This window comes from Pseudopipra pipra, chromosome 13 (assembly GCF_036250125.1).
Source record: "Pseudopipra pipra isolate bDixPip1 chromosome 13, bDixPip1.hap1, whole genome shotgun sequence".
NCBI classification, from domain to species: domain Eukaryota; kingdom Metazoa; phylum Chordata; class Aves; order Passeriformes; family Pipridae; genus Pseudopipra; species Pseudopipra pipra.
In genome coordinates, this window is record NC_087561.1 from 16,284,900 (window position 1) to 16,309,911 (window position 25,012).

At 43.5% G+C, this 25,012-nt stretch overlaps 1 protein-coding gene across 7 annotated transcripts in view; it reads right to left on the reverse strand.

Annotated features, from left to right (window-relative positions):
- Positions 1-23,686, reverse strand: part of ZNF711 (zinc finger protein 711) — a 29,809-nt gene extending 6,123 nt beyond the window's left edge. For 4 of the 7 annotated variants that reach the window (XM_064670128.1, XM_064670129.1, XM_064670127.1 and 1 more), the window contains exons 1-10: positions 23,540-23,686; positions 18,623-18,727; positions 17,281-17,811; positions 9,478-9,636; positions 8,978-9,124; positions 8,253-8,390; positions 7,058-7,105; positions 6,390-6,533; positions 2,280-5,934; positions 416-1,689 (exon numbers count right to left, since the gene is read on the reverse strand). In XM_064670128.1, coding sequence (XP_064526198.1) covers positions 4,757-5,934; positions 6,390-6,533; positions 7,058-7,105; positions 8,253-8,390; positions 8,978-9,124; positions 9,478-9,636; positions 17,281-17,811; positions 18,623-18,701 — 2,424 coding nt within the window. In that variant the 5' untranslated portion in view covers positions 18,702-18,727; positions 23,540-23,686 and the 3' untranslated portion in view covers positions 416-1,689; positions 2,280-4,756. The remainder of the gene's footprint in view (positions 1-415; positions 1,690-2,279; positions 5,935-6,389; positions 6,534-7,057; positions 7,106-8,252; positions 8,391-8,977; positions 9,125-9,477; positions 9,637-17,280; positions 17,812-18,622; positions 18,728-23,539) is intronic. The other 3 variants (XM_064670132.1, XM_064670130.1, XM_064670133.1) reach the window with 3 other exon arrangements.
- Between the last annotated feature and the right edge of the window lie 1,326 nt (positions 23,687-25,012).

Below are 25,012 nucleotides of genomic sequence, written 5' to 3' on the forward strand. Positions count from 1 at the left end.
GCCACAGGTAAAACCTGCTCCTGGTGCTGCTCTTTGAGTGTGTCCAGGCTGAGATGGGCCAGGAATTTCAGGAACCAAGTAAGAGTTTGCACCAGCAACTGTCAACCACTTCAGCCTGGCTCTACAGAAAGAGGGTTAAATTAGTTAAATCCCATCCTTTGAATGAGGATGGCCATGCCCATCTGAAACCAATTATTCTTCTAAAACAACCCCCCATTTCTATAGAGCAGTGACACGTGGGGTACATCTACAGAGCTAACAGAGTAGTGACACAGAACAGTGTCAGTGTCTTCTATCCCAATAAATAATCTTACTTAGACTGTCCTTAAATGACTTTTCACCTTTGGTGATCTACAGAAAAAACAAAAGGCTTAAAAGAGGCAGAAGGCCATGTTTGTCTAATGCCATCACTTACCTGTGCCTGACTGTGCAGGGGTCCTGACTGCAGGTGCCCCAGGAGCACGGGTGCCTCGCTGTGGTTGTGCTGGGCAGGGCTCTGGAGAGGCTGCAAAGAGCAGAAATGTGAGTTATTGATGGGTACAGTTACTGTGGGCTGGTGTCAGCCATGCAAGGGCAGTGCACATCTACTGACCATGCCCTCAGTAACACCAACCTGTGTTTCCTCAACTCCCTGGCACAGCAAAACACACAGGGAACGCCCCTGAGGGCAGACACAGACTCTGAACAGGAGTTCCTGGGTGTGGTGGGACAGTTCTCTGACAAAGGCCACCATTAGGCAAATAATGTGTTTTGCATATGCAGCTGGCAGGATGGTAAATCCCAGTGAACACAGCACACCTGTTCCCCACACTGGAGCAGAGAGGCACCGGCAACCTGTTCAAAACAAGCCCAGTTTGCTGCTCAGGACAGGGGGCTGTACTGGAGGGGTAGCAGGCTCAGCCTCTCGAAGGCTTGGGGGTGTATTTGTAGACTCTGCACTGTAAATGCTACAGAGCACAGGTCATAACTACACACTGTACTCACAGATAAAGCAACAGAGAGTTGCTAGAAAGCTGAATTAGACTAGTAGGTAAAGCATGTAGCCATTTCTTTATGGGCTGGGTTTTGTTTTCAAACCAGATTTATTTAAAAAGCAAATTTAGTATTTTTCATTATAAAGTACCTGTTACTTGCTGTGGTCTCAGCTGTCGCCTCTTTTCTGTTGCATTGGAACTGATTTACCTAAAAGTGCTTTCTGCTGGAGTTTACAGAAACACATTTTTCTCATTTACTCAGCTCTGTAAATGCTACTTATAAACACTTTGCTTGAGATAATTTCCCACCTCAATGTCAGGCAGCTCCACCAAGATTTCTACATTTTTTTCAGGAACAAATTAGAAAAATCAGACAGCATTTACTTCACATATTTACAACAATACACAGTCTGTCCTATTTGACTGTCTTCATCAACAGTGTTATTAGATAACCTCTCACTGTCTGAACAGAGTCTGGTTTTGCACTGAAGAACAGGAGAAAAATTGTCTTCTGGTTTTTGTGACAGACCTTTCTGTAACAAGGAAGTTTCTCTCCCTCAGCTGTGAAATAAAAGCCAAAGAGAGCCCTGGTTCAGAAGTTCCTGACACCTCTGGAGTCACACAGACCACACCCAGGTAACTCACCCTCACCTCCAGAGTGTTGTGCTGCTCTTCTTCCCTGTTTTCTATTTTAGTAATTGTGGGCATTTGAAACCTGAAGAAAGAAAAACACAGATGATCAAGACACAAATCATTTTTTAACTGCACCTGTCAGTCTGTCACTCCAATAAAACTACACCAAACAACTGCCATTCCAGAACAACCCCTGCACAGTCTGTGAACTCCCCTTGCTCAAGCACCATTTGTCCATCACATCCAGCCTGGCAGGAGCAGAGGAGGGACACAAACAACAGCTGAGCTTCCTCCACATGCTCCCAGCAGTGACAGCCCCACCCACAGCAGGTACTTCACTGTACCCCTTTCCCACTCCAGGTTCTGTGGAGTGGCAGCCCATCACAAACACTGGGAAAGGGACCTGTGGAGGTACTGAGAGACACATTTTACTGTGACTTGACAGGAAGCATTGTTAGAGTTGTGACACCTCCATGGTCATGACACAACAGCCACCAAAATTCTCTTCAATATTTACTGGGAAAGTGCACTGAAAAGGGACTGTATCTTAAACTGCTGAAGAGTCAGGTGACATTTTATTCTTGCATTTCAGAAGATTTAAAATGCCGCTTTCTAGTAAAATGTTATGTCAAGAACAGCAACCAACCTCTTGCTTTGCTACAGAATTATTACCTGATTATTCCATCCACCTGTAAGGTGGGGAAAATGAGCCAGCAGGGCCGTGGGCTTCCTCACAGAGCCAGGGTGATCATCTTTGAGCTGCTACAAAGAAACTCTTTCAGTCCAAGTATTCAACACAATGGGAACAAAGCATTAACATGGTCAGAAAAGCACAACTTTTTTTTTGAATGCTACCTCTGACTGCAAAGCAAAGCAGCAGCAACAAGAAGATAAATACTTTCTGCCTGCTTAATTTCACCTTTTTGGTGCAAAACCTACGAGTTCAGTGGCTCAAAGCCTGTTGGAAATCCTTGGTCAACTGTTCATTTAAAATCACACTTCCTTCTTCAAGTTTTTAATCTACTACTGATGTTGTAATTCGAGTATCCTAAAAAGAGAGGGAATTTAGGATAGCAGCATTTTTACTATTTCACTCTGCAAGCTGTTCTTATTACACAGACAAAAAGGAAAAAAAAAACCTACCTGAGTTTTCCCAAAACACGTGAGAAGTTTTATGTTCTCTTAAGGGAAAAATAATGTCAAAGGAATGTCAGTATCACATTTGAGAATAATTTTAGAAATAAACAAAATAAGCACATTAAGTTTAAAGGGTTAGTCAAATCAAAGCCAAAGCTCTCCCCTCAACAGTCTGACAAATATACCTCCAGTAACCTGCTTCTGGTTCAATGTTATTACATACTAATCAGTGAATAATGCAATTAAAAATATCAGGTAAGTTTCCACAGAATGAGACTTTCCTAAACACCATAAATAATAAACAAACTCCAAAACCTTTGGAGTGCAAGAGATGCGTTTTATTGTATGCCCGTTACGATGAGTAACACATTTAGAAATAATAATCCCACAGAACAGTGACAATCTTATTTTACAGCGTGTACATCATTTTTTATAGCCACATAAAACACGTATTTGTCTAAGAGATTTCCCAAATTTAACTTTCTGAAGTTTAGAAATATAAAAAAAATTTATTCTCAAGGAACTGATTCTCATCTGGTGCAAAAACAAAACCAAAATATGAACATTATCTGGAACACAAAGCCACAATATAGCATGAAGTTACAATTTCTCATGTGAACAGCTGTGTGCAAACATGAAGCAACTAAAAAAGTAAAAAATACACATTATATGCATAACATTTATGACCAGGTTTTTCATTAAATAGCCCTAGACCAGCTCGTTATATAAGCGCCATTGGATCTGCAGCATGCTAACACAAAGCATTGTAAAGGGATGCATATTTTAAATGTATACACTGTAAACTCAAGATCCACCTCCAAACTCTAGTGGCAGCAGATTTTTCTGGTTAAATACTGCATATATACTTTCTTACAGATTGAAAATGCATGTTTATAGCATGGTATAGATCTTTTTTTTTTAAAAAGAATCCACTGAAAGGTGCAATTTTATGTCTATATGGAAAATTTCCTATTAGGAGGTAGGACAGTAACTGTCATACCTGTTAAGAACACTGTCCTAAAGAACTTCTAAGTACTTTGAATTTTAATTAAAAAAAAAAAACAACTCTACAGTTTTCAACTGTTTTTAATATTCTTTTTTAAAGAAGATTTTTAAAGTAGCGAGAAGAAAAACTAGTGTTGTCACAACACTATGAGCTGCATCCATTTTATCCTTAAAAAAAAGTCAAATTCAAAGTTAATTTTGTTATATGTGCCATACTGAACAACATTCAACTGTAGTTTCAGATAAAAAAAGGGAAATTATGTACATATATATCTTTAACCCTAGCACCAGAACACCACCTCTGAGACCATAACATAGTGCTCTATTTCAAACATCAAATCCTGCAATAAAATAGGTTAGCAGCTTTGAAAACCAGTAAAAAAATGCTTCTTGGACCTAAACTAATAAAGGAAACCAAAAAGTTTCCTGATGAAATGTTCAAAAAAAAAAATAAAAAAAAAATCAAACCAAACAAGGGACAACCCCCCCAACTTTGAGCAGTTCTGAAATTCAATTTCTAGGCACAATTAAAACGTTGGGATGAAGTGACTGACTAAAACCCCCCCGTTCAAAACTGCACAAGAAGTGAAGACTGGGCTCCTTTGCAAACCTTTTGTAACTCACCCCACCACGACTCCGAACTGTTTTCATATTGGAGACAAATGTTACTGACAAAATGGGTCACACAATCAGCTCTGCTCTGTCTTCTGTACTTAGCCATGGGAAATACTATTCACCTGAAGACATTCATCCATCTTCCTGCAACTTTTAAGACATTCATCCAACCTCTCCATTCTATAGTGCTCTTTAGGTTCTGATAAGCAACAATCATAGGGCTATGAGATCCCCTGCCAACCCTAATACTTTTAAGACTTTTAATACAAAGAATGTAAAGTTATGGTTTAATATCAAGCTTTGAAACCAGGAGAAACAGTTCGTGAGATTTATTTTTTTCCCCAATTAGCATTATCACAGTTTCTACACCGCCTCCTCCTGCAGCTCCTCTGTCACATTATGGCCTCCTTGTGGTGCCTCATGATGTGCTGATTTTTCTCGGAGGGCCTGCGGAAGCCCTTTTTGCAATACTCACACCTGTGGGGGTAGTCCTTGGTGTGGATGGAGATGACGTGCCGCTTGAAGCCCGACGCGTCCGTGGTGCTGTACTCACAATACTGGCACTGGTACACCTTCCTCCCACTGTGGGTCTTCATGTGCTTCTTCAGTTCGTTCTGCTGCCTAAAGCCTCTTTTACACCGTTTGCATTTAAAAGGCAGGTCCTTGGTGTGAACTGAGAGGATGTGCCCGCTAAGTACAAAAGGATCTGAGGTTTTGAAGTCACAGTGCCTGCACTGGTGGATCTTTTTCCCTTTGTGGGTCTCGCTATGCTTTTTGAGCTCCGAGGGCCGGTGGAAGCCCTTCTCACACACCTCACACTTGTGGGGGAAGTCCTTTGTGTGAACCGAGATAATGTGTCGCTTCAGGTCACTGGAATTGGTGCTCTTGTGGTCACAGTGGGGACACTGGTGAGTCTTGTGCCCTTGGAACAACTCCATGTGCTGCTGCAGCTCCTTCTCCTCGGCGAAGGCCTGGGGACAGTGCTCACACTTAAAGGGCAGGTCAGTGCCGTGTTTGGTTTTGATGTGAGTTTTCAGGTTGGACTGGTCAGCACACCTGAACACACAGTGCTGACACTGGTATGGCTTTTCCCCCGTGTGGGTCCTCATGTGCTTTTTCAGCTCCGAGGGGTGGCGGAATCCCTTCCCGCACTCCACGCACACGTGAGGGAAGTTCTTGCTATGGACTGCCAGCAGATGTCTGTTGAGTAGTCCCTGCTCTGCAGTCTCATAGTCACAATATTTGCACTTGTGTAGCTTGGGCTCCTTGTCCCTCAGGATGAGTTTGTTGGAACTCAAGGGGCTCGCTTCTCTGTATCTTCTCGTGTACTCTGTAAACTCATGAGTTTTATCAACCTTATTTATAAGTTTATGGCTTTCCAGATGATTGTGGAAACTTACTTTTTTGTTGGTTGTAAAGTCACAGTCTGTACACTGGTACTTCTTCTTAATCATATGATCAGGATGGTTCTTCATATGCCTTTTCAAGAATCCTCTGGATTTAAATTTTTTCCCACAAATATGACAAGGGTAAACTGTTAGGGGCTGTCCATCAGGACCTATTATAACAGCTGTTTTTAAACAAACAAAAACAAGTTATGAAGGAAACACATTTACTGATGAAGTTTTAAATCAGCCAAGTGCTGTTCAGATTCATGCACTTACACTTGCAGCAGAGAGAGTGGTTCAGTAGTTTAAAAACAACCAATCCACAGCACCTATAGTTTATATAATTTTAGGAACTGCTCCAACAGATCAGGAATTATCACATGTGCAGTGAATATAGCCATGGTTACTTTCTAATAGCTTGCAACATTCCAATGAATTGCATCAGCCCTGAGTGTACTGACTCTGAATAGCAAAAATACGACATTTTCTATGCACAGAACTGGAGGGGGGAAGGACACAGGAAATATGCAAATCATCATTTAGAGCTTTTAATTCTGCATCAGCTTAAAAAAGAGAAAAGGAATAGCACAGGAGTAGGTGGCACTCCATGACAATACCGTAGCCATCCAGTGTTTACCTGTTTGCCATTGCCTGGCCTCTCCTCTCCTCCTTTTCTTGGCTTTTTGTTTGAGCACTCTATTAGTGCCAATGCTATCACAAATCTGCAGGTACTGTGTTGCATTACCGTTTTTGTTTTCTAATCGTGTATCCAAGTTATTTCCTAGAAACAAAAATTAGACACCATAAAAAACCTTAAACAACTTGTTTCTTTGGGACTGATGACTGGAATTGCACAGCAGCATTTTAAAAACAAATATTGCCCTTTCTTCTACCATGAACACACATAAAGAAGAGAAATGCCAATATAAAGCACTCTCTCTTTCCTGGCAAAAGTTAGGAATATAATTGCTTAAATACTGATTAATTTTTAAATATATTCCTTGATTTTTCTTACTTCTCAACACATTAATTTCTTATGAGTTATGCTGGTTGTTCCCTTCTACTTAACTTATTTTTACTTCTTAAGAGCTGCATTATCCCTCTTCTGTCTGCAACACTGCATTAACAACCTGGCAGTGCCTCCCAACTTCCCACCCCTCCAAAGGCCTACAGACATCTAGAATTGCTCTAACTCAAAACAGTAGAGAAAGACTATGGAGTCCTTCAATATAGAATTCCCAGACACACAAATGCACATATTTTCAAGGACAGCACAGCAGTTTTAATGTTGTTACAAGTTCTCACCTGCCGCTTGACCATCTTCGTATCTTCGGGGAAGCCTTCTTTCATCTCCTGCAGAAAATGGTATTTTAGTCATTATAAATTAAAATTACTTTTAAACACGATGGCTTCAAAAGTCTGATAATGACAGAAAACTAACTTAGGTAATAAATAACAGCTTAACACCATCCAAAGGGAGATGTGCAGCTCACAATCAGTTCAGTGTTCTGTAATCACGAGCCCCAGGAAACAAAATCTCATCTTTGTGGAGAGTTAATATCCACTAAATCTGTGCTTGCATGCTTGCCATGCTGGCTTTTCCGCTTTTCAAAATCAACATGCTTGTTTCTGCAAACTTTTAACCTCATCTATCAGCTCAGATACCAACCCAGAGGTTATCTGCAACGTTCCTGAGATGGAAGCACGTTATCTTTCTGGAGGAGGACCAGGCTGATAAGAGGACTTGGCCCTGATCAGCTTCTCAGCACTGATCTACATGAGGCCCTGTGAAGTTCTGGAAGATGTACAAGGAACACCTTAGGAGTGTATTCCTCATTTTGCATTGGAAGTGTTCACTGCTATGTGTCAAAGCTCTGTGGTTCTGAACCCTTTCATCAACCCAGGCTCACATCATCACACCAATGAATTTTAACTGACTTGATTACTTAATTGTAACATAAACCACAGATGACCCAATACCCTCTTAACAAACATTTAACGCACCAAAATCCAAGAAAATAATATAAAAGAATAGACAGAATTCAGAATATATCCTAAGACAGTTTCAGAATTTGAAACATGGCTACAGAGAACAGATCACCTTTTTTCTTTCTGTTTCTAACCTGAAGGACTAACAGGCTTAGAACACTTGCACAAACTGAAATTATGAGGAACATGCTTACACATTTATTCCTACGTCAGGTTTTTCCCCCTTCCCCCCAGCCAATGTAAAATACTTAAGGCTGTTCTTGCTGTTCTAAGATCTTCAACAGCCACCATGAACCATCAAACCCCACACACGTCTGAGCTGGGATCAGGAACAGCATAAAACCTCTCCTAATAGCTTTCCTTTCTACTTCATGAAACAAAACAGAGATCAGGAGGAGCTGTTTCCAAACTCCTGGAACAAGGTGAGAGATCGTCACATTTGCCCAGAGATTCTGGAAGCTGGATGAGGGAGGGAATAATGGATGGGATTTCAGGAAATACAGATTCCTACCGTAAGCAGCAGCCCAAGCAACAGGGACAAACGTTTTATTCACGCCAGAGTCCTCGAGCTGGGTGTCTGGAAGGGATGTAGCTTCTTCTTCACCTACAATAACTTCCATATAAACTTCATCTGCTATTTCAGCACAGCCTGGACGAGGGGAGAAGAATAAATCTTCAGTTTTATTCTGCTCATCCTAACTTTTCCTTCATTAAACTTGCTCTCACTCTGTTTGATACTCAATATAAACTACTTTTCTTCCTGTGGCATTTAGAACCACCTCTGCCCTTAGGGCATCACTGTTTATTCAGACATTCCTTAAAGAGAGAAAACACTTATCAATAAATACAAATCCAAACCAAATACCAACAGAATTTCAAATATGTAAACTTACAAACTTGCAACTGATGGCATTTGCTACTTTGCCAGAAAGCTGCTTAATTCACAGGAGGAAAACAGAAAAATGAAAGTTTGACTAACCTCATTAACCTCATCCATGGACACGTTAAATTTAATATAAATAATGAAATGATTGCACACAGTATGTACAAAGTGCACTATCCACAACGCTTCAAAATAATCATTGCCTGCTTTTTATTTTTAGGGAAGATGAGCTTAGTTTTCTACTACTCCAGGCTGAAGAATCCTTCAGAAAAAATTAAAAATGTCCTTGAGAATGATGGTTATATTGGTGTACAAATAGCATGAGAAACAAAAATGTTTCTTGTTATGCTTACTAATATCTTCATCTTCCTGAGAGGAGTCCTTAACAGCCATGTAAACCATTTTTTCTCGCTGCATTCTCCCAACACCTCCTTGTTCAATCACTCCAGCTACAGAATGGCCATTGTGAAAGTCACTCTCAGTGACAATTTCTGTCCCACCTTTAACAAAAAGAAATAACAAAGTTACACATGTTAAGTAAATGTGAACAAAGCCACCTTTAATTTCACATTTAAGTATTTTTTTCCTATTTACAACAAAACTGTTTTTCCAGAAAATTCCAATTAAGTGTTTTTACATTCAGGTCTGTCACAAAACCACACAGGTTTGATACTCCAGAACAGAGGAGGAGAAAGGTCTCTCAGTGTACCCCGAAAAATTCAAACCTGAACAATCCCCATGTCATGTCCTACAAAAAACTCCACTCACTGAGTTACGTGGAATAAAGAACAACAAACAAAAAAACCCTGAAACTCCTCACACTACTGGAAGAATAAATAGAATTTAAAGGTACCTATTTCAACATCATCTTCAGCTTCAGCTTTAAATATGTACACTTTGATAACTTCTGAGCCAAACCCGTCATCTTTGGCAACGTCATCGTTTGCCACCTCGGTGCTGATCTTCAAGGGAGTGCTTCCTATGTGGTCCAACTTCTCCCCAACATCATCCACTGTAACGAGAAGAGAACAATAATGAGGTTCAAACACACTTTTAGAAGTCAAAGTAACCAGCAGCATGATTTTCTCCACTATTCTCCCCACGCACAGTAAAGGTTTGTATTCATAAGTGGCCTTTACAAAACAGCTCAAGGAGATTGCAGAAGTTCAGTATCATTTTACTGCAACTCAGGAAACACAGCAGGAACTACAGAACGAAGGACACAGGAGGGAGCCTGTCATCAAAGGGAATGAGGCAACTGGTTATGGCTGAAACTATTACATTTAGAGAGCAAAAACGTATCAATAATTACACATCTATCCAATAATGTTAAAAACTAACTCAGAATTGCCTGTTACAGTCTAAGAGTCCCCAAAAGTTTCAGTACTCTGACACACTGTTGACTCAGATTTAGTAGCTGAAACTAGTCAAGTGTGATGACTTGGAGTATATTCCCAGTTAAAGTGTGCATCAAAAATTTGACATCTTCTTCCTAAAAGAAATTATGATTTTATCCACTTTATCACTTGAAAACGTATTAATGAAGATTATGTTATAATATAGAGCTGATTAAATGATGCAGTGACAATAAATCCAAATACTGCTATGTGAGATTGACTTCTCATCCTTTATGTACACAACTCACTCATTATTTGGTCTATATATTCAAAATGCTCATTGTAGTTGTACAACAAAGAATACATTCAAACTACTAAAAGCAGCACTATTTTGGTAAAAAGGGCATTCTCATAGATGTCCTAAGATTTATCCCAAATTGCCAGCACAAAGGCCACTGAACTAAGCATCTTTCTGACATATGTACCAAGACACTTCTCTTGGGGGATAAAATTAGCTCCTGTGCAGATGGGCAGCACAAACCTGTGCTGCACAACACCCACCGAAGGGCTGGAAATGGAGAATTCCACAGAACGGAAACCAAACCTGAATTAAACCCATTCCAGGGAAACAACAATTTACTGCACACGGGACATTAAAAGATGTGTACACGAGTTAAAAAAATGGTGGCAATGAGCATTAAAGTGACAGCAGCTTCCAGGACTCCATGTGGATCCCAAGGGCTCTGATCCCTGAGGGAAGGCTGGCTCACCTGGGGAGAGCTGGGCTGGTCCCCAGTCCCCTCCCAGTTTCCTGCCCCAGGGCAGTGGTGACAGCTCCCAAGAGCTGCTTTAACCAGCACTGGGCTGAACTGGAGTTACTGGAGCCTTTAACATTCCAGGCAGTCCCATGAGGAGGGACAGAGCCTGCCAGGGAATGCCCCTCCTGCAGCAGGGCAGGAATCCACCCCAGCAATCCCAAACTAAGCTCTCACAGACAGGATTCCACAGAACACTATCCAACTACCACAGCACTGAGAAACCTCATCTCTGCTTCACTAATCTTGGATTGCAGCACATGAGCACAGAAGTTACTGAGGACACGACTAAACAAAATGTAGGTAAGTACAAGGAAGTATTTCTTTTAATTTTAGAATCTCTGTAAAGTAAGAAAATTAAATGGAAAACACTTCAAAAATGCTGGTTTAGCTGGGGGTTTTTGTATACAACAGATTAAGTCCAATGCTGAAAAAATACTAAACTTGGATCAGGAGAAAAAAATTAAAAATCTGCTTGGGAAATTGTTTTTTTTTAAATAAAACCCATTCTAAATATCTACTGAAATTGATGCCAGCAACATCATCACCTTAATCTGGGAGAGTTTGACATGTAGTGCATGGTGTTCATGTTACCTGGCAGGACAGAAGAGTCAGACACCAGAGCTGAGAGAGCCACAGAGCCTGGAATATTCCTTTGACACTCAAGTTTACCAGCACCAGGTTATTAGAACACTTTTATATCCACTTGGGAGTGTTACAGCACCTGCTGTAACAAACTGACATTTGTTATGCTGCCATGGTGGAGTTATTAGAACTCCAAAAGGAAAAGTGGAGATGCTCAAATATACTTATATTGGAAAAAGTATTTCCATACATTTACTGTGCTTGAATTTATTAAAGATCATTTTCTTTTCTGCAAGGCTTTTATAAAAAGTTTCTTATTAAAGTTATTTATAGAAGTTTCTTATCCATATTCTTTAAAATTATAAATATCTGTTTGATTTTAGTACAATGACCATTTCCACTGCATGTCTGAGTCTTTGAAGGACTCAGACTCAACTATGTAAGTAGTACTGTGAGCCAGTGACTGTGCACCACTGTGGAGCTGGTGAAATAATATAAGAAAAAAACCACATAATTTCAGATAGTTGCCTTCAGATCAACTGCAATGCAACAAAAATCACGTAAAGGGAAAAAATGAGGATTTTTTCAATTTTTATAGGAATAATTTCAGAAAAAAAAAAACCAAAACATGAATATAGCATGTACACTCACATACTGGGTTCTACGATTTCAAGTAAAGCCCCCAAATCTTCAATATCCTTTAAAAAATGGGGAGTTCTGTCTTAGAGGGGCAAATTTACAACAGTACTTTTAAAATTTATGGTTACTCCCACGCATTAACCATCCTGTGTATATTCAAAGACCTTCAGTCTTTACAATTTAAGCTTAAAAAAAAATGGAAACCTATCAGGAAGTCTGTGTATCCAGGGCCTCTGGAATAACTTTTCTACAAAAACAAATGTGTAATACAATGAAATTTGGAAAATATAAACTGGACTGAGAAAATGATACCAATATAGACTATTATCTGTAAGATGTGTCTTTTGTTTCAAATACCACCACAACAAAACACACTGAATTGGCAATTGCTGCTGCTTGAATTGCTGTCTTAAATGAAGGGAATTTCACGGTTTCCATCTACTTTTTAAACACATTTGTATAAGAGGACAGCAACCAACATAGCAGGGCAAGTAATCTTTGTCAGATTAGAAAATGTTACTTTTTTTAAAAGCAGATCATGAAAATATTCTATTGTCTTAGTAATATGACTTCAATCACTGCTACCCCATCAGTGCTAAATTATCCCTGGTTTTCCCAGGGATGGCTCACAGCAACAGGAATGTTTACTTTCTGTCAATGGAATATCAAAGTGTCCTCCAGATCTGACTTATCCACCAGAAACACTACGTATTATTATCTTGTCACTTAAAAGTGAGTGAAAAAACACAGCAGAGAACCTTTATAAATATATGCTGAATCCTCCTGAATAAACAAGGTTTAAAGGAAAACTCAGCACAGCTCCAGTGTTAAACTTACCTTCCTTGGCTGTTTTCAGGTGTGTGATGTCCAGATTCACCGTGGATTGCCAGCTCCCAATCCATGTGATGCCTCAGCATGCACTATGCTGGTGATATCACACCCACCACAGGAGCCAGAGGGACAACACGAGGGCAAGATAAGTCCCATGGTTTGACAATTCTCCGTGTTTTTCTAATGTCTTATCTACTTGTGTCCCGTAAAGTAGAGGAGTAGGAAGACTAAAATGCTTAGCAAATTATGCAACACTGTACTGTAAGATACTAAAAAGGAGGTGTTGGTGGCACAGTACCTTACCCCCGGGGCCAGCTCCAGGGTGGATCTGTGGTGGGATGGGGGTCACCAGCACAGTGCATGCGGGGCCGGCACACGGGGCGGGGGCTGGCAACCCGCCGGGGCTCTGAATATCGCAAACCTGAAAAACAAAAGAGGGGATGCTTTCAGCTCCAGCCTGCCCACTGCCCCCTGCAGCACACAGGGAGCTCTCACAGCCTGCCCATTACCCCCTGCACACAGGGGGCTCTCACAGCCTGCCCATTACCCCCTGCACACAGGGGGCTCTCACAGCCTGCCCATTACCCCCTGCACACAGGGGGCTGTCACAGCCTGCCCACTGCCCCCTGCACACAGGGGGCTCTCACAGCCTGCCCACTGCCCCCTGCACACAGGGGGCTCTCACAGCCTGTCCATTACCCCCTGCACACAGGGGAGCTGTCACAGCCTGCCCACTGCCCCCTGCACACAGGGGAGCTGTCACAGCCTGCCCATTACCCCCTGCACACAGGGGGCTCTCACAGCCTGCCCATTACCCCCTGCACACAGGGGGCTCTCACAGCCTGCCCATTACCCCCTGCACACAGGGGGCTCTCACAGCCTGCCCATTACCCCCTGCACACAGAGGGGCTGTCACAGCCTGCCCATTACCCCCTGCACACAGGGGGCTCTCACAGCCTGCCCACTGCCCCCTGCACACAGGGGGCTCTCACAGCCTCCCTCACCACAGACGGCCTGGCTCAAGAGCCCACTCCTGCACTCATTCCTCTCCATCAAGCCATCCTGATGATTTAAAACGAGGGATTGTGAATATACCCCGTGGTATTCACGCAGAGAGATGTTGTGAAGGTATCAAATGAAGATTTTTACTTTATGCTTATAAAGCTGGTTTAAAAAAAGCTGAATTCATCTGCACTGAGACACAGTAGAGAGGTGATAACCTTGTGAACATTTCCAGTCACAAAGTCATATGCAGCTGGTCACACAACTATCATGACAAACTTACTGTTCTCCAAATAAAAAATATCATTATCAAAAGTGTATGAAGTACCTACAAGGGAATGTCACCTCAAAATGGTGAAAAATCACCTTTCAGCAAGGTCCCTTCCAACCCAAGGTTCTATAATTTAAGCCGTAACTCCCAACAAGTTAAAACTCCACACTCAGCTCAGCTCCATACCCTAAAATGAAGCATTGTAGAAGTTCCCAAACAAGGAATTCTCCAAATGATACACATTCTCCAAATTACACAAATAAACTAATTTCTGTTCCACAAAACAGCTCATGGTATTCCCTAAGGATATTATCTGGCATTTTAAGTCTCCCCTTTTCAGGTGCTAAATTTCATTAAGAGACAGTTAAGTATTTTGAGATTCTTTAAAGCTATCACTTTGATGTGATTTACATAATGAAATAGTTCAACAGCCCTATATGTCCCAAAGGAAATACCATTATGTTCACTTTCTACAGTATTTACTGAACATTTGACAAATTAAAAATATAAGTAAATAAAAAGGGGTTTGACCTGCTTGATTTTTTTTGAGGTCTATCTATTCTACACAACAGATTATATTCATATAAAAAACATATTCAAGGCTAATTTAAAAAAACTTAAAGAAATCCCCCCAAATTACAACTGCATAAGAATGATTAATTTTTGCTGACAAAAATACAGTAGTAGATACTTTGTGGGGTCAGGCTGCCATACCCAGCACAACACAGCCTCAGAACAGCAGGGACAACAGACCTCATCTGTACCCAGTGTGGCCCAGGGGATCAAGTTTGCAGATGAGACCAAGGTGGGGGAGTCTTGATGTGCTGGAGGGCAGGAAGGCTCTGCAGAGGGATCTGGACAGGCTGGATCCATGGGCTGAGGGTCAACCAGACCAAGTGCCAGGTCCTGCACTTGGGTCACAACAACCCCATGGAAAGCCACAGGCTGGGGCAGAGTGGCTGGAAAGGAGCTGGGGGTGCTGGTCAGCAGGGGCTGAACATGAGCCCAGCCAGCCAAGAAGGCCAAGGGCACCTGGGCTGTCCCAGCCATGGTGTGTCACAGCCCCAGGGCAGTGCCTGTCCCTGTGCTGGCACTGCTGAGGAACCTCCAGTGCTGGGGGCACTTCTGGGACCCTCAGGACAGGAGAGACATTGAGGGGCTGGAGCATGTCCAGGGAAGGGAATGGAGCTGGGGAAGGGGCTGGAGCAGCAGGAGTTGCTGATGGAGCTGGGGGGGGGCTCAGCCTGGAGAAAAGGAGGCTCAGGGGGGACCTTCTGGCTCTGCAACTCCCTGACAGGAGGGGGAAGCGAAGAGGGTCAGGCTCTGCTCCCAGGGAACAAGGGACAGGACAAGGGGAAATGGCCTCAAGCTGTGCCAGGGGAGATTTAGGTTGGATGTTGGAAAAAATTCCTTGCCTGAAAGGGCTGTCCAGCCCTGGCACAGCTGCCCAGGGCAGAGGTGGAGTCCCCATTCCAGGAGGGATTTCAAAGCCATGAGGATGTGGCACTTGGGGACATCATTAGCAGTGGCCTTGGCAGTGCTGGGGGAATGCCTGGACTTGATCTTAAAGGTCTTTCCCAACCTAAACAATTCTATGACTGCCTTAATTTATTTAAATGATTACTTGAAACAAAATCCCAGATGAATAACGTAGCTTCCAACTGTGATTGTTCAGGCACATCACAATTATAAATATTAAATAATTTGCTGAAAACCAGGTCTCAAAGTGGCTTTGACACATTGCAAACACCATGGGTGGGTCTGGGAACACCTGACACGGCCAGCAGTGTGTCAGACACACCTGAGGCCATCAGGTAACTGGAAGTTTAGGATGCTCTGTTTAAAGTGCAGTGATGACCAGCATCAATGACACTTTCTCTGTCTCAGAAGGAATTCCAAAGAGGGCTGTACTTACAATTACAAGGGTGCAGTGGAAATAGCGCAGTTACAGAATAACAAGTCAGCAAGTACTCTGTCAGAAAGGAGGAATTTGTTCAGTGAAACAACTGACTGCGAATATGGTGCTCCTTTAGTTACAAAAACACACAGGATTTTTTTGTTGTAGGTCTAAATTGCTTTTGAGGTTCATTTTTTTGCTTTTTTTTCAAAAAAACCCACCTTCTACTAGTGATGGTATTACAGTAATGATACAGTGCTTTAAAAATCATTGCTGCTCATCCCATACTGAATAAGTATCAAAAAGTATTTTGTATAAGGGACATAAATGCTATGAAAGATTGAAATCATAATCATGAATCAGTTGTGTCCTCTGTCATGAAATTTTTAATAAATGCAGCTCGTTGTGAACAGACTGACACTTTGACACACTTGGCATTGACTTTTTTCAACATATTGCTTCTGACTAAAATCTGTTTTGATCTACTCACATTTCAACAACTGATTTGGAGAAGTCAAAAATTATAAAATTAACTATCATACATTTTATCAAATTTGTGTAACAGTAACAACTGGTACCTTGGGTATAATTTAACCACCGAGGAAACACAATACACTCAAGGTCCTTTCAGCAGCTTGCACTCAACAGGTAGTAGAGGACCATACAACTTCCTGGAGTTAATGCTGTGTGGGAACTGCAATGGGAAGCCACTTTCCAGTGTTACTGAGCCAATCAATTAATGCACATGACTCCCTAATGCCAGGTTCAGCCCAAAACAGCACAACAGACAATGAAATGCCGATTATAATTTTTAATACACTAAACAAACTGTATTTTGTGGACACACCGAGAAAACTTTTGAGAGTCACAGATCTTAAAACCCTATTTCTTTGTGGATTCTCCTGATTAAACCCAACATGCTATTTTTACAGGAACCTGCATAACATTGTAATATACCTGTGGATTTTTTTTAAAATCCACATACTCAAAATAAGCAGAATGTTTAGCTTTCTGAGGTGTTTTCCTTCATTTCCTGGAATATCTAGTTTCAGAAACACAAACACACACACACTCACTCGACAGCATGAATGTCCTTCTCTTTCTTGCTGTATCACCAATAAGGGATTTTGCACCAAAATACCCCAAGAATGAACAGGGCACCAGCCAAAGTGAGCATTCCAGGATGGAGTGAAGCAAGAGTCCAGATACAAAAACTTCTCCCCACCAGACACTTCTACTCCAGCTACTGCCTGTTTGTATGTACCTCTGGTGAACTTACAAGAGATCATTAAGTAGTCTTCAGATGTGCTCTTGCCATCATCGTCATCCTCTGTTTTGATGGTCACTGTGGAGCCAGGCACAGTCCCAGCTGCCTGGATGACCGCTTCCGAGTCCGAGTTCGTCACCAGGACCTCCTCCGACACCATGGTCGGGGAGGCGGCTCCGGACACCGAGTCCTGCACCACGTGCTCCAAGTGTCCCTCGGGACCCGTGACCAGGTCGGCCACGAACACCTGGTCGGGCACTCGGACGGTTTCCGTGATTAGGTCAGAGGTCAACACGTGGTCAGTGGTGTCCAAAGCCTCTTCGATGGCCACGTCAGCCTCCAGCACGGAGTCGGGCACGATGACCCCCTCCGTGACAACGTCGGTCTCCGTGATGATGTCGGGCCCCTGGACAACCTCGGCTGCCAGGCCGTGATCCAGAGTGATCCCGTCATCCGTGACGACATCGGACACCAGGACGGCTTCGGGCACGGACACCACAATGTGGTCTCCATCGATGTGGGCAGTGCCAGCCATTCCAGCCACTGCGGGACAAGGACGAGCCAGGAGAAAAACGTTACAATCATTGCACTGGGAACTGCTTTATGTAAGGAATGGAGTTATCAGAGACAAGTTACACACAGATAGAAGAATCTGTTACTTCTCAACATCCACATTATCCAAAGCAGCCCGTATCCTTCAAATTAAGAAAAACAAAACATACCACTTCAAGATATAATGTGGAGTTTTCCCCAAATTTAGGTCTTTTAATACTGATCTGTTAAAAACTACAGGCCAGTTTATAATTTAGACTTTTTTTTTTTTTATTCCAGTTAGAAAACATTTCATTACAGCAGCAATTTGAACATTCACAGAATTCTTGCATGAGGATGGAAGTGTGGTGACAAACCATTAATTGCTGCTACAATAAAAGGACTTTTCATCCTTTAGATTGCATGGGCCTTGAGAAAAATAAATGCTCAGTTGTATCCAATATTTATAGTACAGTTTCCCACAAGTTGCCACATCACAAGGAATGGCTGGAGGTAGAAACCTGGTTTTCATTAACAGACTTGACTGGCTGACTACTTTTCTAGCCATAACAAAGAATGTACAGTGAATTATTTTAACACACACATAAATAGCAATTTTAATCTTAATGAACAAAACACTCAAGAAAATGATTCTTATCAGAATGAAAAAAAACCCCTGGCATTATTCAGTATTGTACTGCAAATGCAATTATCTTGGTACACTCTGAGGGGTATTAATTCATGTTAGAACAAAGACATGGTCCTTCCTGAGAAGGTCATCTCCTGGATTTTACTCATTATTTTTAATAGTTAAAATGTTTACCAAAATCCTGCATAATCATAGTGTGAGGCATTTTGGATTCTTGTGTTTGCAATCCCAAACTTCCGCCACCTGGATCCATATTCAGCTAAGTGCATTCACAAATAACTGCAATAAAACAAAAAGGAGAATTTATGGTCAGCAACCTTATTGTGTTATCGGCTTTACTGGATTAATGTGTCACACTGACACACACAAAGAAGTATTTACCCAAAAATGCAAGAAAAACATAAGCAATACTTTGTACAATCCAGTTTGCTTTATTATTTTGCTTTCTATTTTAAGCATACTAATATATATTAGCTACTGTGCACAAAGAAGTCACCTTTGCTCTGCCTGTCTGTCTGTCTTGAGGATGCTGAATCTCTTTGTTGAGGCACAACTACACAAAGTCACTTCCAGAGCAGGAGAAAGCACGTTACCTTTCTTTGACAGAGTGTTTTCACAAGACAGCAGGATAAATCAGCATTCCAACATGCTATTTGCATTGCTCCTAAATACTGAAGTGTGGGGAATCTGAATTATTTTGCAACTTGCTGCAACCCAATAAGTTGGCTTTTTACCCAAGTTCTCAGTGCAGATGAAGTGGCTCCAGGTCACACAGAGCTCAAGGCTTTCCCAGGTGAAAAACCTGTGGCCAAAAAAATTCTCTGTTGCATAAGATTAAAATCTTGTACTTTCCTGCCCTCTTGTATCCAAGAGTCAGGAAAAGTGACAGTATCACACCGAAGACAGTTTTAGGAGCTGTTGGAAGTGAACAGAGAGTAAGAGCTGAACTCAGAACCACATGAACTGGGTGGTGCAGAGAGGAACGGGGAGTGCAAGTGCTTTTGTGAGTCTCAAAAGTATAGTCCTTTCACTGTTGTAGCATCAACCTTGACTGTGCTCTTCTGGATCTCATAAAAAAAATTACCATTATCCTAGCACAAGAATTGATTAAGTCTAAGCATTGAAATCTAAACCATGATGGAAACTCCACTGACTTTGGGGTAGAACACATCTGACAGCCCCACTGCAAAGAGATCCACCCCAGGAGCCCAGAGCCAACTCCAGTCAAGGAAGGTGGACAATAAAATAAGCCAGGCTGTAAGAATAAAGGCTGAAGTGCCCAAAACCTGAGATACCTCTAAGGCAGAATGATGGGACCCCCCTGAACTCTTCCAGCAAAGGGAGCAGCAAGTGGTACCCAGAGATGGTAATTTCAAGGGGAAGCCACTGATCCACCCCAGAATATGAGACTGAGAACACAAAAGAGCAAAGAACTTGCATCCCCTGACCGTGTGCTGTCAGCCTTTCAACACTTCCTCCCTAAATCATTTACCAAACCTACTTCTCTCAAATTGGCTTTAAAGCTCCAGCACTAACTTTGGGGATGATGAGGTAACAATCCTTCTTGCAGAACTACAACAATTCCCCAATGGAATTCCCTGATGGTGCCATAACAGAGTAAGTTGGGTCCACAGATCAGATAATAACATAAACACAAATGTGAAACATTATCAATAAGGAAAGTTGTCAAGGATTTTACTAACTCAATTCTGCTCCAAAATCAAATTCTTTCACCATTTTAAGGATTACAAAGCATCTTCAGAACCTCAGTGCAATGCTCCATCACTCCCAAATTATGGTCACAGCCATCTGAAATTCCTACAGTAGCAAATGAGTACCTGCTAGTACAAAATATGATACAGTTCTAGAACATAAATGGCTAATTTAATGTAACTATCCTGGAATTAATGCAATGCTCTAGCATTTCCTGACCACAGCCTTTACACTCAGTTAATCCTTCTTTTTTAATGTAAATGGATATGAAAAATTATCTTAAATTATATCAACCTGAGATTACAGGAAGAATTTGCCAGACTCTTCTTCCTTTTTTTTCTTCCTTATTTTCAGTTAAACAGATGCACAACCAAATTACATATTGTGCTACATGAAAACATTCAATACAAAGTAAGACTAGAATTTAAATTTAAATGCCTGCAAGGAAAGCAATATCACTAACATAATCATTTTCCCAGTAGTTAGCAGGACTAGAAAAATTCCCAAAGTCATGGGATGGCACCTTCTGTGGATGGAGTACTACGAATCCCTTAGCCTTCCCCTAAAACCAGAGAGGAGGATGACACAGTGGCAACAACCACACTGAAGCTGTACCAACCCTACTGAAGTCTGATCTTCTAAACCCTCACTGCAGACAAAGGATGGAGTTGCATCAACCATACAACCACAAATGTATTTGGTATATCCACTTTGGGGTTTTGCAGGAATGCAGTGACAACAGGAAGAGCCCTTCCTGCTAAAGCTGGAAGAACCCCCCATGGATAAGGCCCAAGATTCCCCCCCAAGGAGGGTGGGTTTGCTGCCAGGTTGCAGCAGTGCAGGAGATGCAGTTTCACAGCCACATATGCAGGGAAACCTTGTTATTGGGAAGAGCAAAAAAATGCAGAGCAGTGATTAACTGTGGTTCTTCACAGCTTCCTCCTGTAGTACACCATGTTACACACCCACACAATCCCAGACGGATCCAATTGTGGGTTTCCAGCAGAGAAATCAGGCACAAAGCCACAATTCCATACATAATCCAAACTTATCCATTCCTCTCTCGCCTCTAACTAGTAACATCTCAAGCTTTTCCTCTCAATTCCCCTTCTCCTCTGGGTATTTAAGACAGTGAAAACACTTGATTAGCATCAGCCAATAAAATATTCACTTTACAACCTTCCATTAATATTTGCATTGATTTTTTTAATTACAGCATGTTATCCTGGCCCGGGAAGGAGCACGTTCCCACCAGATCCCAAAATGAAGTATTTCATGAAACCTACACTGAGACTGCCAAAGCAGTGTCTCAATGTCAATTTTTTTAAAATATGTCTCTATCTAAAGTGGTTTTGCTTTTCTGAAAAACAACAGTTCTCTTTCTAATGAGCTTGAGCTGATTTCAACCTATTTCACTCTTTATGCCAAAGCTCTTGCTTAGGACAGGGCTCAGCTGAGACAAGCAAGGAATTTGAAAGCAGAATAAAGGGATGGGATATCTGACCTCTCTGTCTACAGACAGGAACACCCCTGTAAATTACTCCTGCATATGGCATTTTTAAAAATTAAAGACAATGGCTGGCAGTTTGGGATGACCTAAGAACACACAACAGCAACACTCAACCGAAAAGCTGGCAGAAGTTCCCGGCAAACACACTGATCTATTCTTAGCTTACCCTTCCTATAAAAATATCATAACCATTAATATTTTAATTTTTGAGAAAGTTTAAGAAAACACCCTAAATGGAGAGATCTTCAGCAAAGCATTTTAAGGAGGAGGGATAAAAACCATTGCTTCAGGACACACGGGGTGTCATTTGTGTACCCAAGGGTGCAAGGAAGCTCCCAGTTCCTACACTGGCTTCCAGGCACTGCTGCCCTAATTAAAACATATATAACACAAACAACATTTCTGCAAAATGCCACTTGCTACTTAAATACAGGCTCTTATTTATGTAGAGTTATGAATACATTTTGTTATACCCTAAACAGTGTGGTCCTGCAAATGTTAAGCATCTCCCCAGTTTACACATGTGATTATTCCCAGTACGTTCAGGTGATGCGTTTTCACATAAAGCCTAACTGCATGGTCAGCCCTTAATCTCTCCTTTAAAGGAGTAGATTTCTTCCAAATAATATTATTATTTAGAATATACAATATTAATTCCTCTAAATCATATTATTATTTCTGCTAAATAATATTTAGGTCTTGTTTACATGTTCTAAAGGAAAATACACCACCGTGCTTTGTTGGTGTTTTGGATATTCACAAGCTGCGTAAGATTTTGATTAAACCAAAAGGACCGGGCTCAGATACAGAGCAATGGAACAATAAATAAACCAACGTAACAATAAATAAACTTATACGCAGTTGAAAAACACAAACCAGATGTTTTGTAGTCATCTTATTTCTTAAATAATATTTAACTTGAAAAAGAGAATAATCTTCCTCTTATGACACTTCATGTTTTGGGGATTTTCCCCCTAATTTGTAATGCAGCAACCAACAGAAACGCAGCGAGAAAACCTTAAGCAGAAAACCCAATTAATAAAATACGGTGCAGGTTAACACAGACCCTCCGCAGAAAGGCTATGAAAAACCAACATATCCATTTAAAAATCCTTTATTGTGTCCACCTACAAGGCACCCAGGAGAACTTACACTCTAAAACCATTTAAAACGATACAGACAAAACCAGCGAGCGAGATTTTGTCTCGCTGCCTAAAACGCGCTAAAACGCTCGTAACAAAAAATAATAAATAAAACAAAACAGGGCAAAAAAAATGTACATCCGCGGCAGCAACAAAACTTCCCCTGGTAAATAAAACCACAGTGACGGACGCGGCTGTTTGAGGGCCGGGGCTGCCGGTCCCCGACGGCACGAGCGGATCCCGGCGCATCCCTCCCTCCTTCCCTTCTTCCCTCCCTCCCTCCTCCCGCGCGTGCCCGGCGCGGGCGCGCCCGCGGTGTCGCGGGGCGGGGGAGGCGGCGGAGCGAGCGCGGGGACAAAGGAGCGGGAGTCCCGCGGCCGGGCGGGCCGAGGCGCGGGGATGGCGCCGGGATAGCCCCGTCCCGGCGGGAATAGCCTCGTCCCGGCGGGATCGCCCCGTGCCCCGGCGCGGAGCCGCGGCCTCCCCGCCCCGCGGGCCCGGCCCGGCCCGGCCGACATCTTGTGTTCCGCCATTTTCTGCCCGCCCGCGCGGCCCCTCCGCCGCGGGGCCCGCCCGCACCGCCCGCCCGCCGCGGCACCGCCGGGCCCGCCCGGGGCTCCGCCGCCCGCCCGCTCGGGGCCGCCCGCGGCCCGCGGCGCCCGCGGCGGGGGGCCTGGAACGCGGCCGGCCCGGCCCCGCCGTCCCCGCGCTCGTGCCCCGGCTCACCTGTGCAGGCCCGGGGTGCGCCGGGCCCGCGGGACTCGGCGCTGGGGCCGGGCCGGGCCTGGGCCCGCTCCGCCCGCAGCCTGGGCCGGGCGGCGGCCGCGAGCGCGCGCGGCCCCGCTCCGCTCCCCGCGCACGTCACGCGCGCCCCCGCGCGCCGAGCAGGCGCAGCCGCCGCCGCCCCCTCAGACCCCCCCGCGCCCCCGGCGCCGTGAGGGGCAGCGAGGGGGGACCGGGCGGGACCCCGCACACACCCCGGGGGGACCGGGCGGGACCGCGGGGTGACCCCGCACACACCCCGGGGGGACCGCGGGGTGACCCCGCACACACCCCGGGGGGACCGCGGGGTGACCCCGCACACACCTCCGAGGGGACCGGGCGGGACCGCGGGGTGACCCCGCACACACCCCGGGGGGACCGCGGGGTGACCCCGCACACACCCCCGAGGGGACCGGGCCGGACCGAGAAGTGACTCCACATACACCCCCTGGGGTCACAGTGAGAGTATGACGGGGACCCACCTCCCAGACCTGTTCCCTGGAGGGCAGTGAAATAATCTCCTGAATAAAACACCCAACCTTTAAATAGCCCGGAGCATGGTTTTGGTTCTGTGGAGCTCTTTTATCAGCATGAAACCCCTACTTTTTTTGTTAAATGTGAGATTCTATATGAGGTTGAAACAACAGTATTTTAATATATAAAAGTAGTTAGGATACAGATATGAACCTTTTCATGACAAGCATAAGAACTTGTTTTGGGAACAAGCATAAGAACTTGTTTTGGGAACTTTGTATTCCTGTTTGTCACAAGATTCAGAGCCTGCTGTACAAATATGAGCAAAGGAGGACTTGGGCAAGGCTTGGCACACCTTTTATTCATTGGCAGCCAGGGAGAAATCCAGACTCCAGAGCTGCGTTTCCAGGTAGTTTGCAGTGTAAAGGCAGAAGTGGATCCCTGAGAAATGTGACCTCAAACCCTCGGGTGTTGAGTAGGGGATTGCTTAGACACACCTGGGGCAGTATGGGGTGACCACACCATGAGCTGGCACTGTGCCCAGGGACCAGGAGGGACAATGGGATCCTGGGGGGCATTGAGATCCTGCCCCTCTGCTCAGCCCTGGTGAGGCACATCTGGAGAGCTGTGTCCAGTTCTGGGCTCCTCAGCACAAGAGAGACAAGGAGCTACTGGAGAGGGTCCAGCAGGGGCCACAAAGATGATTTGGGGTCTGGAGCATCTCTCTTACAAGGAGAGACTGTGGGAGCTGGGCCTGGTCAGTCTGGAGGAGACTGAGATAGGATCTCATCAATCCATACAAATATCTCCAAGGCAGGTGCCAGGAGAATGGTGCCAGACTCTTTTCAGTGCCCAGCAACAGCATGAGGAGCAATGGCCATAAACTAAAACACAATAAGTTCCACCTCAACATGAGGAAGAACTTCTTTCCACGAGGGTGGCAGAGCTCTGGAACAGCTGCCC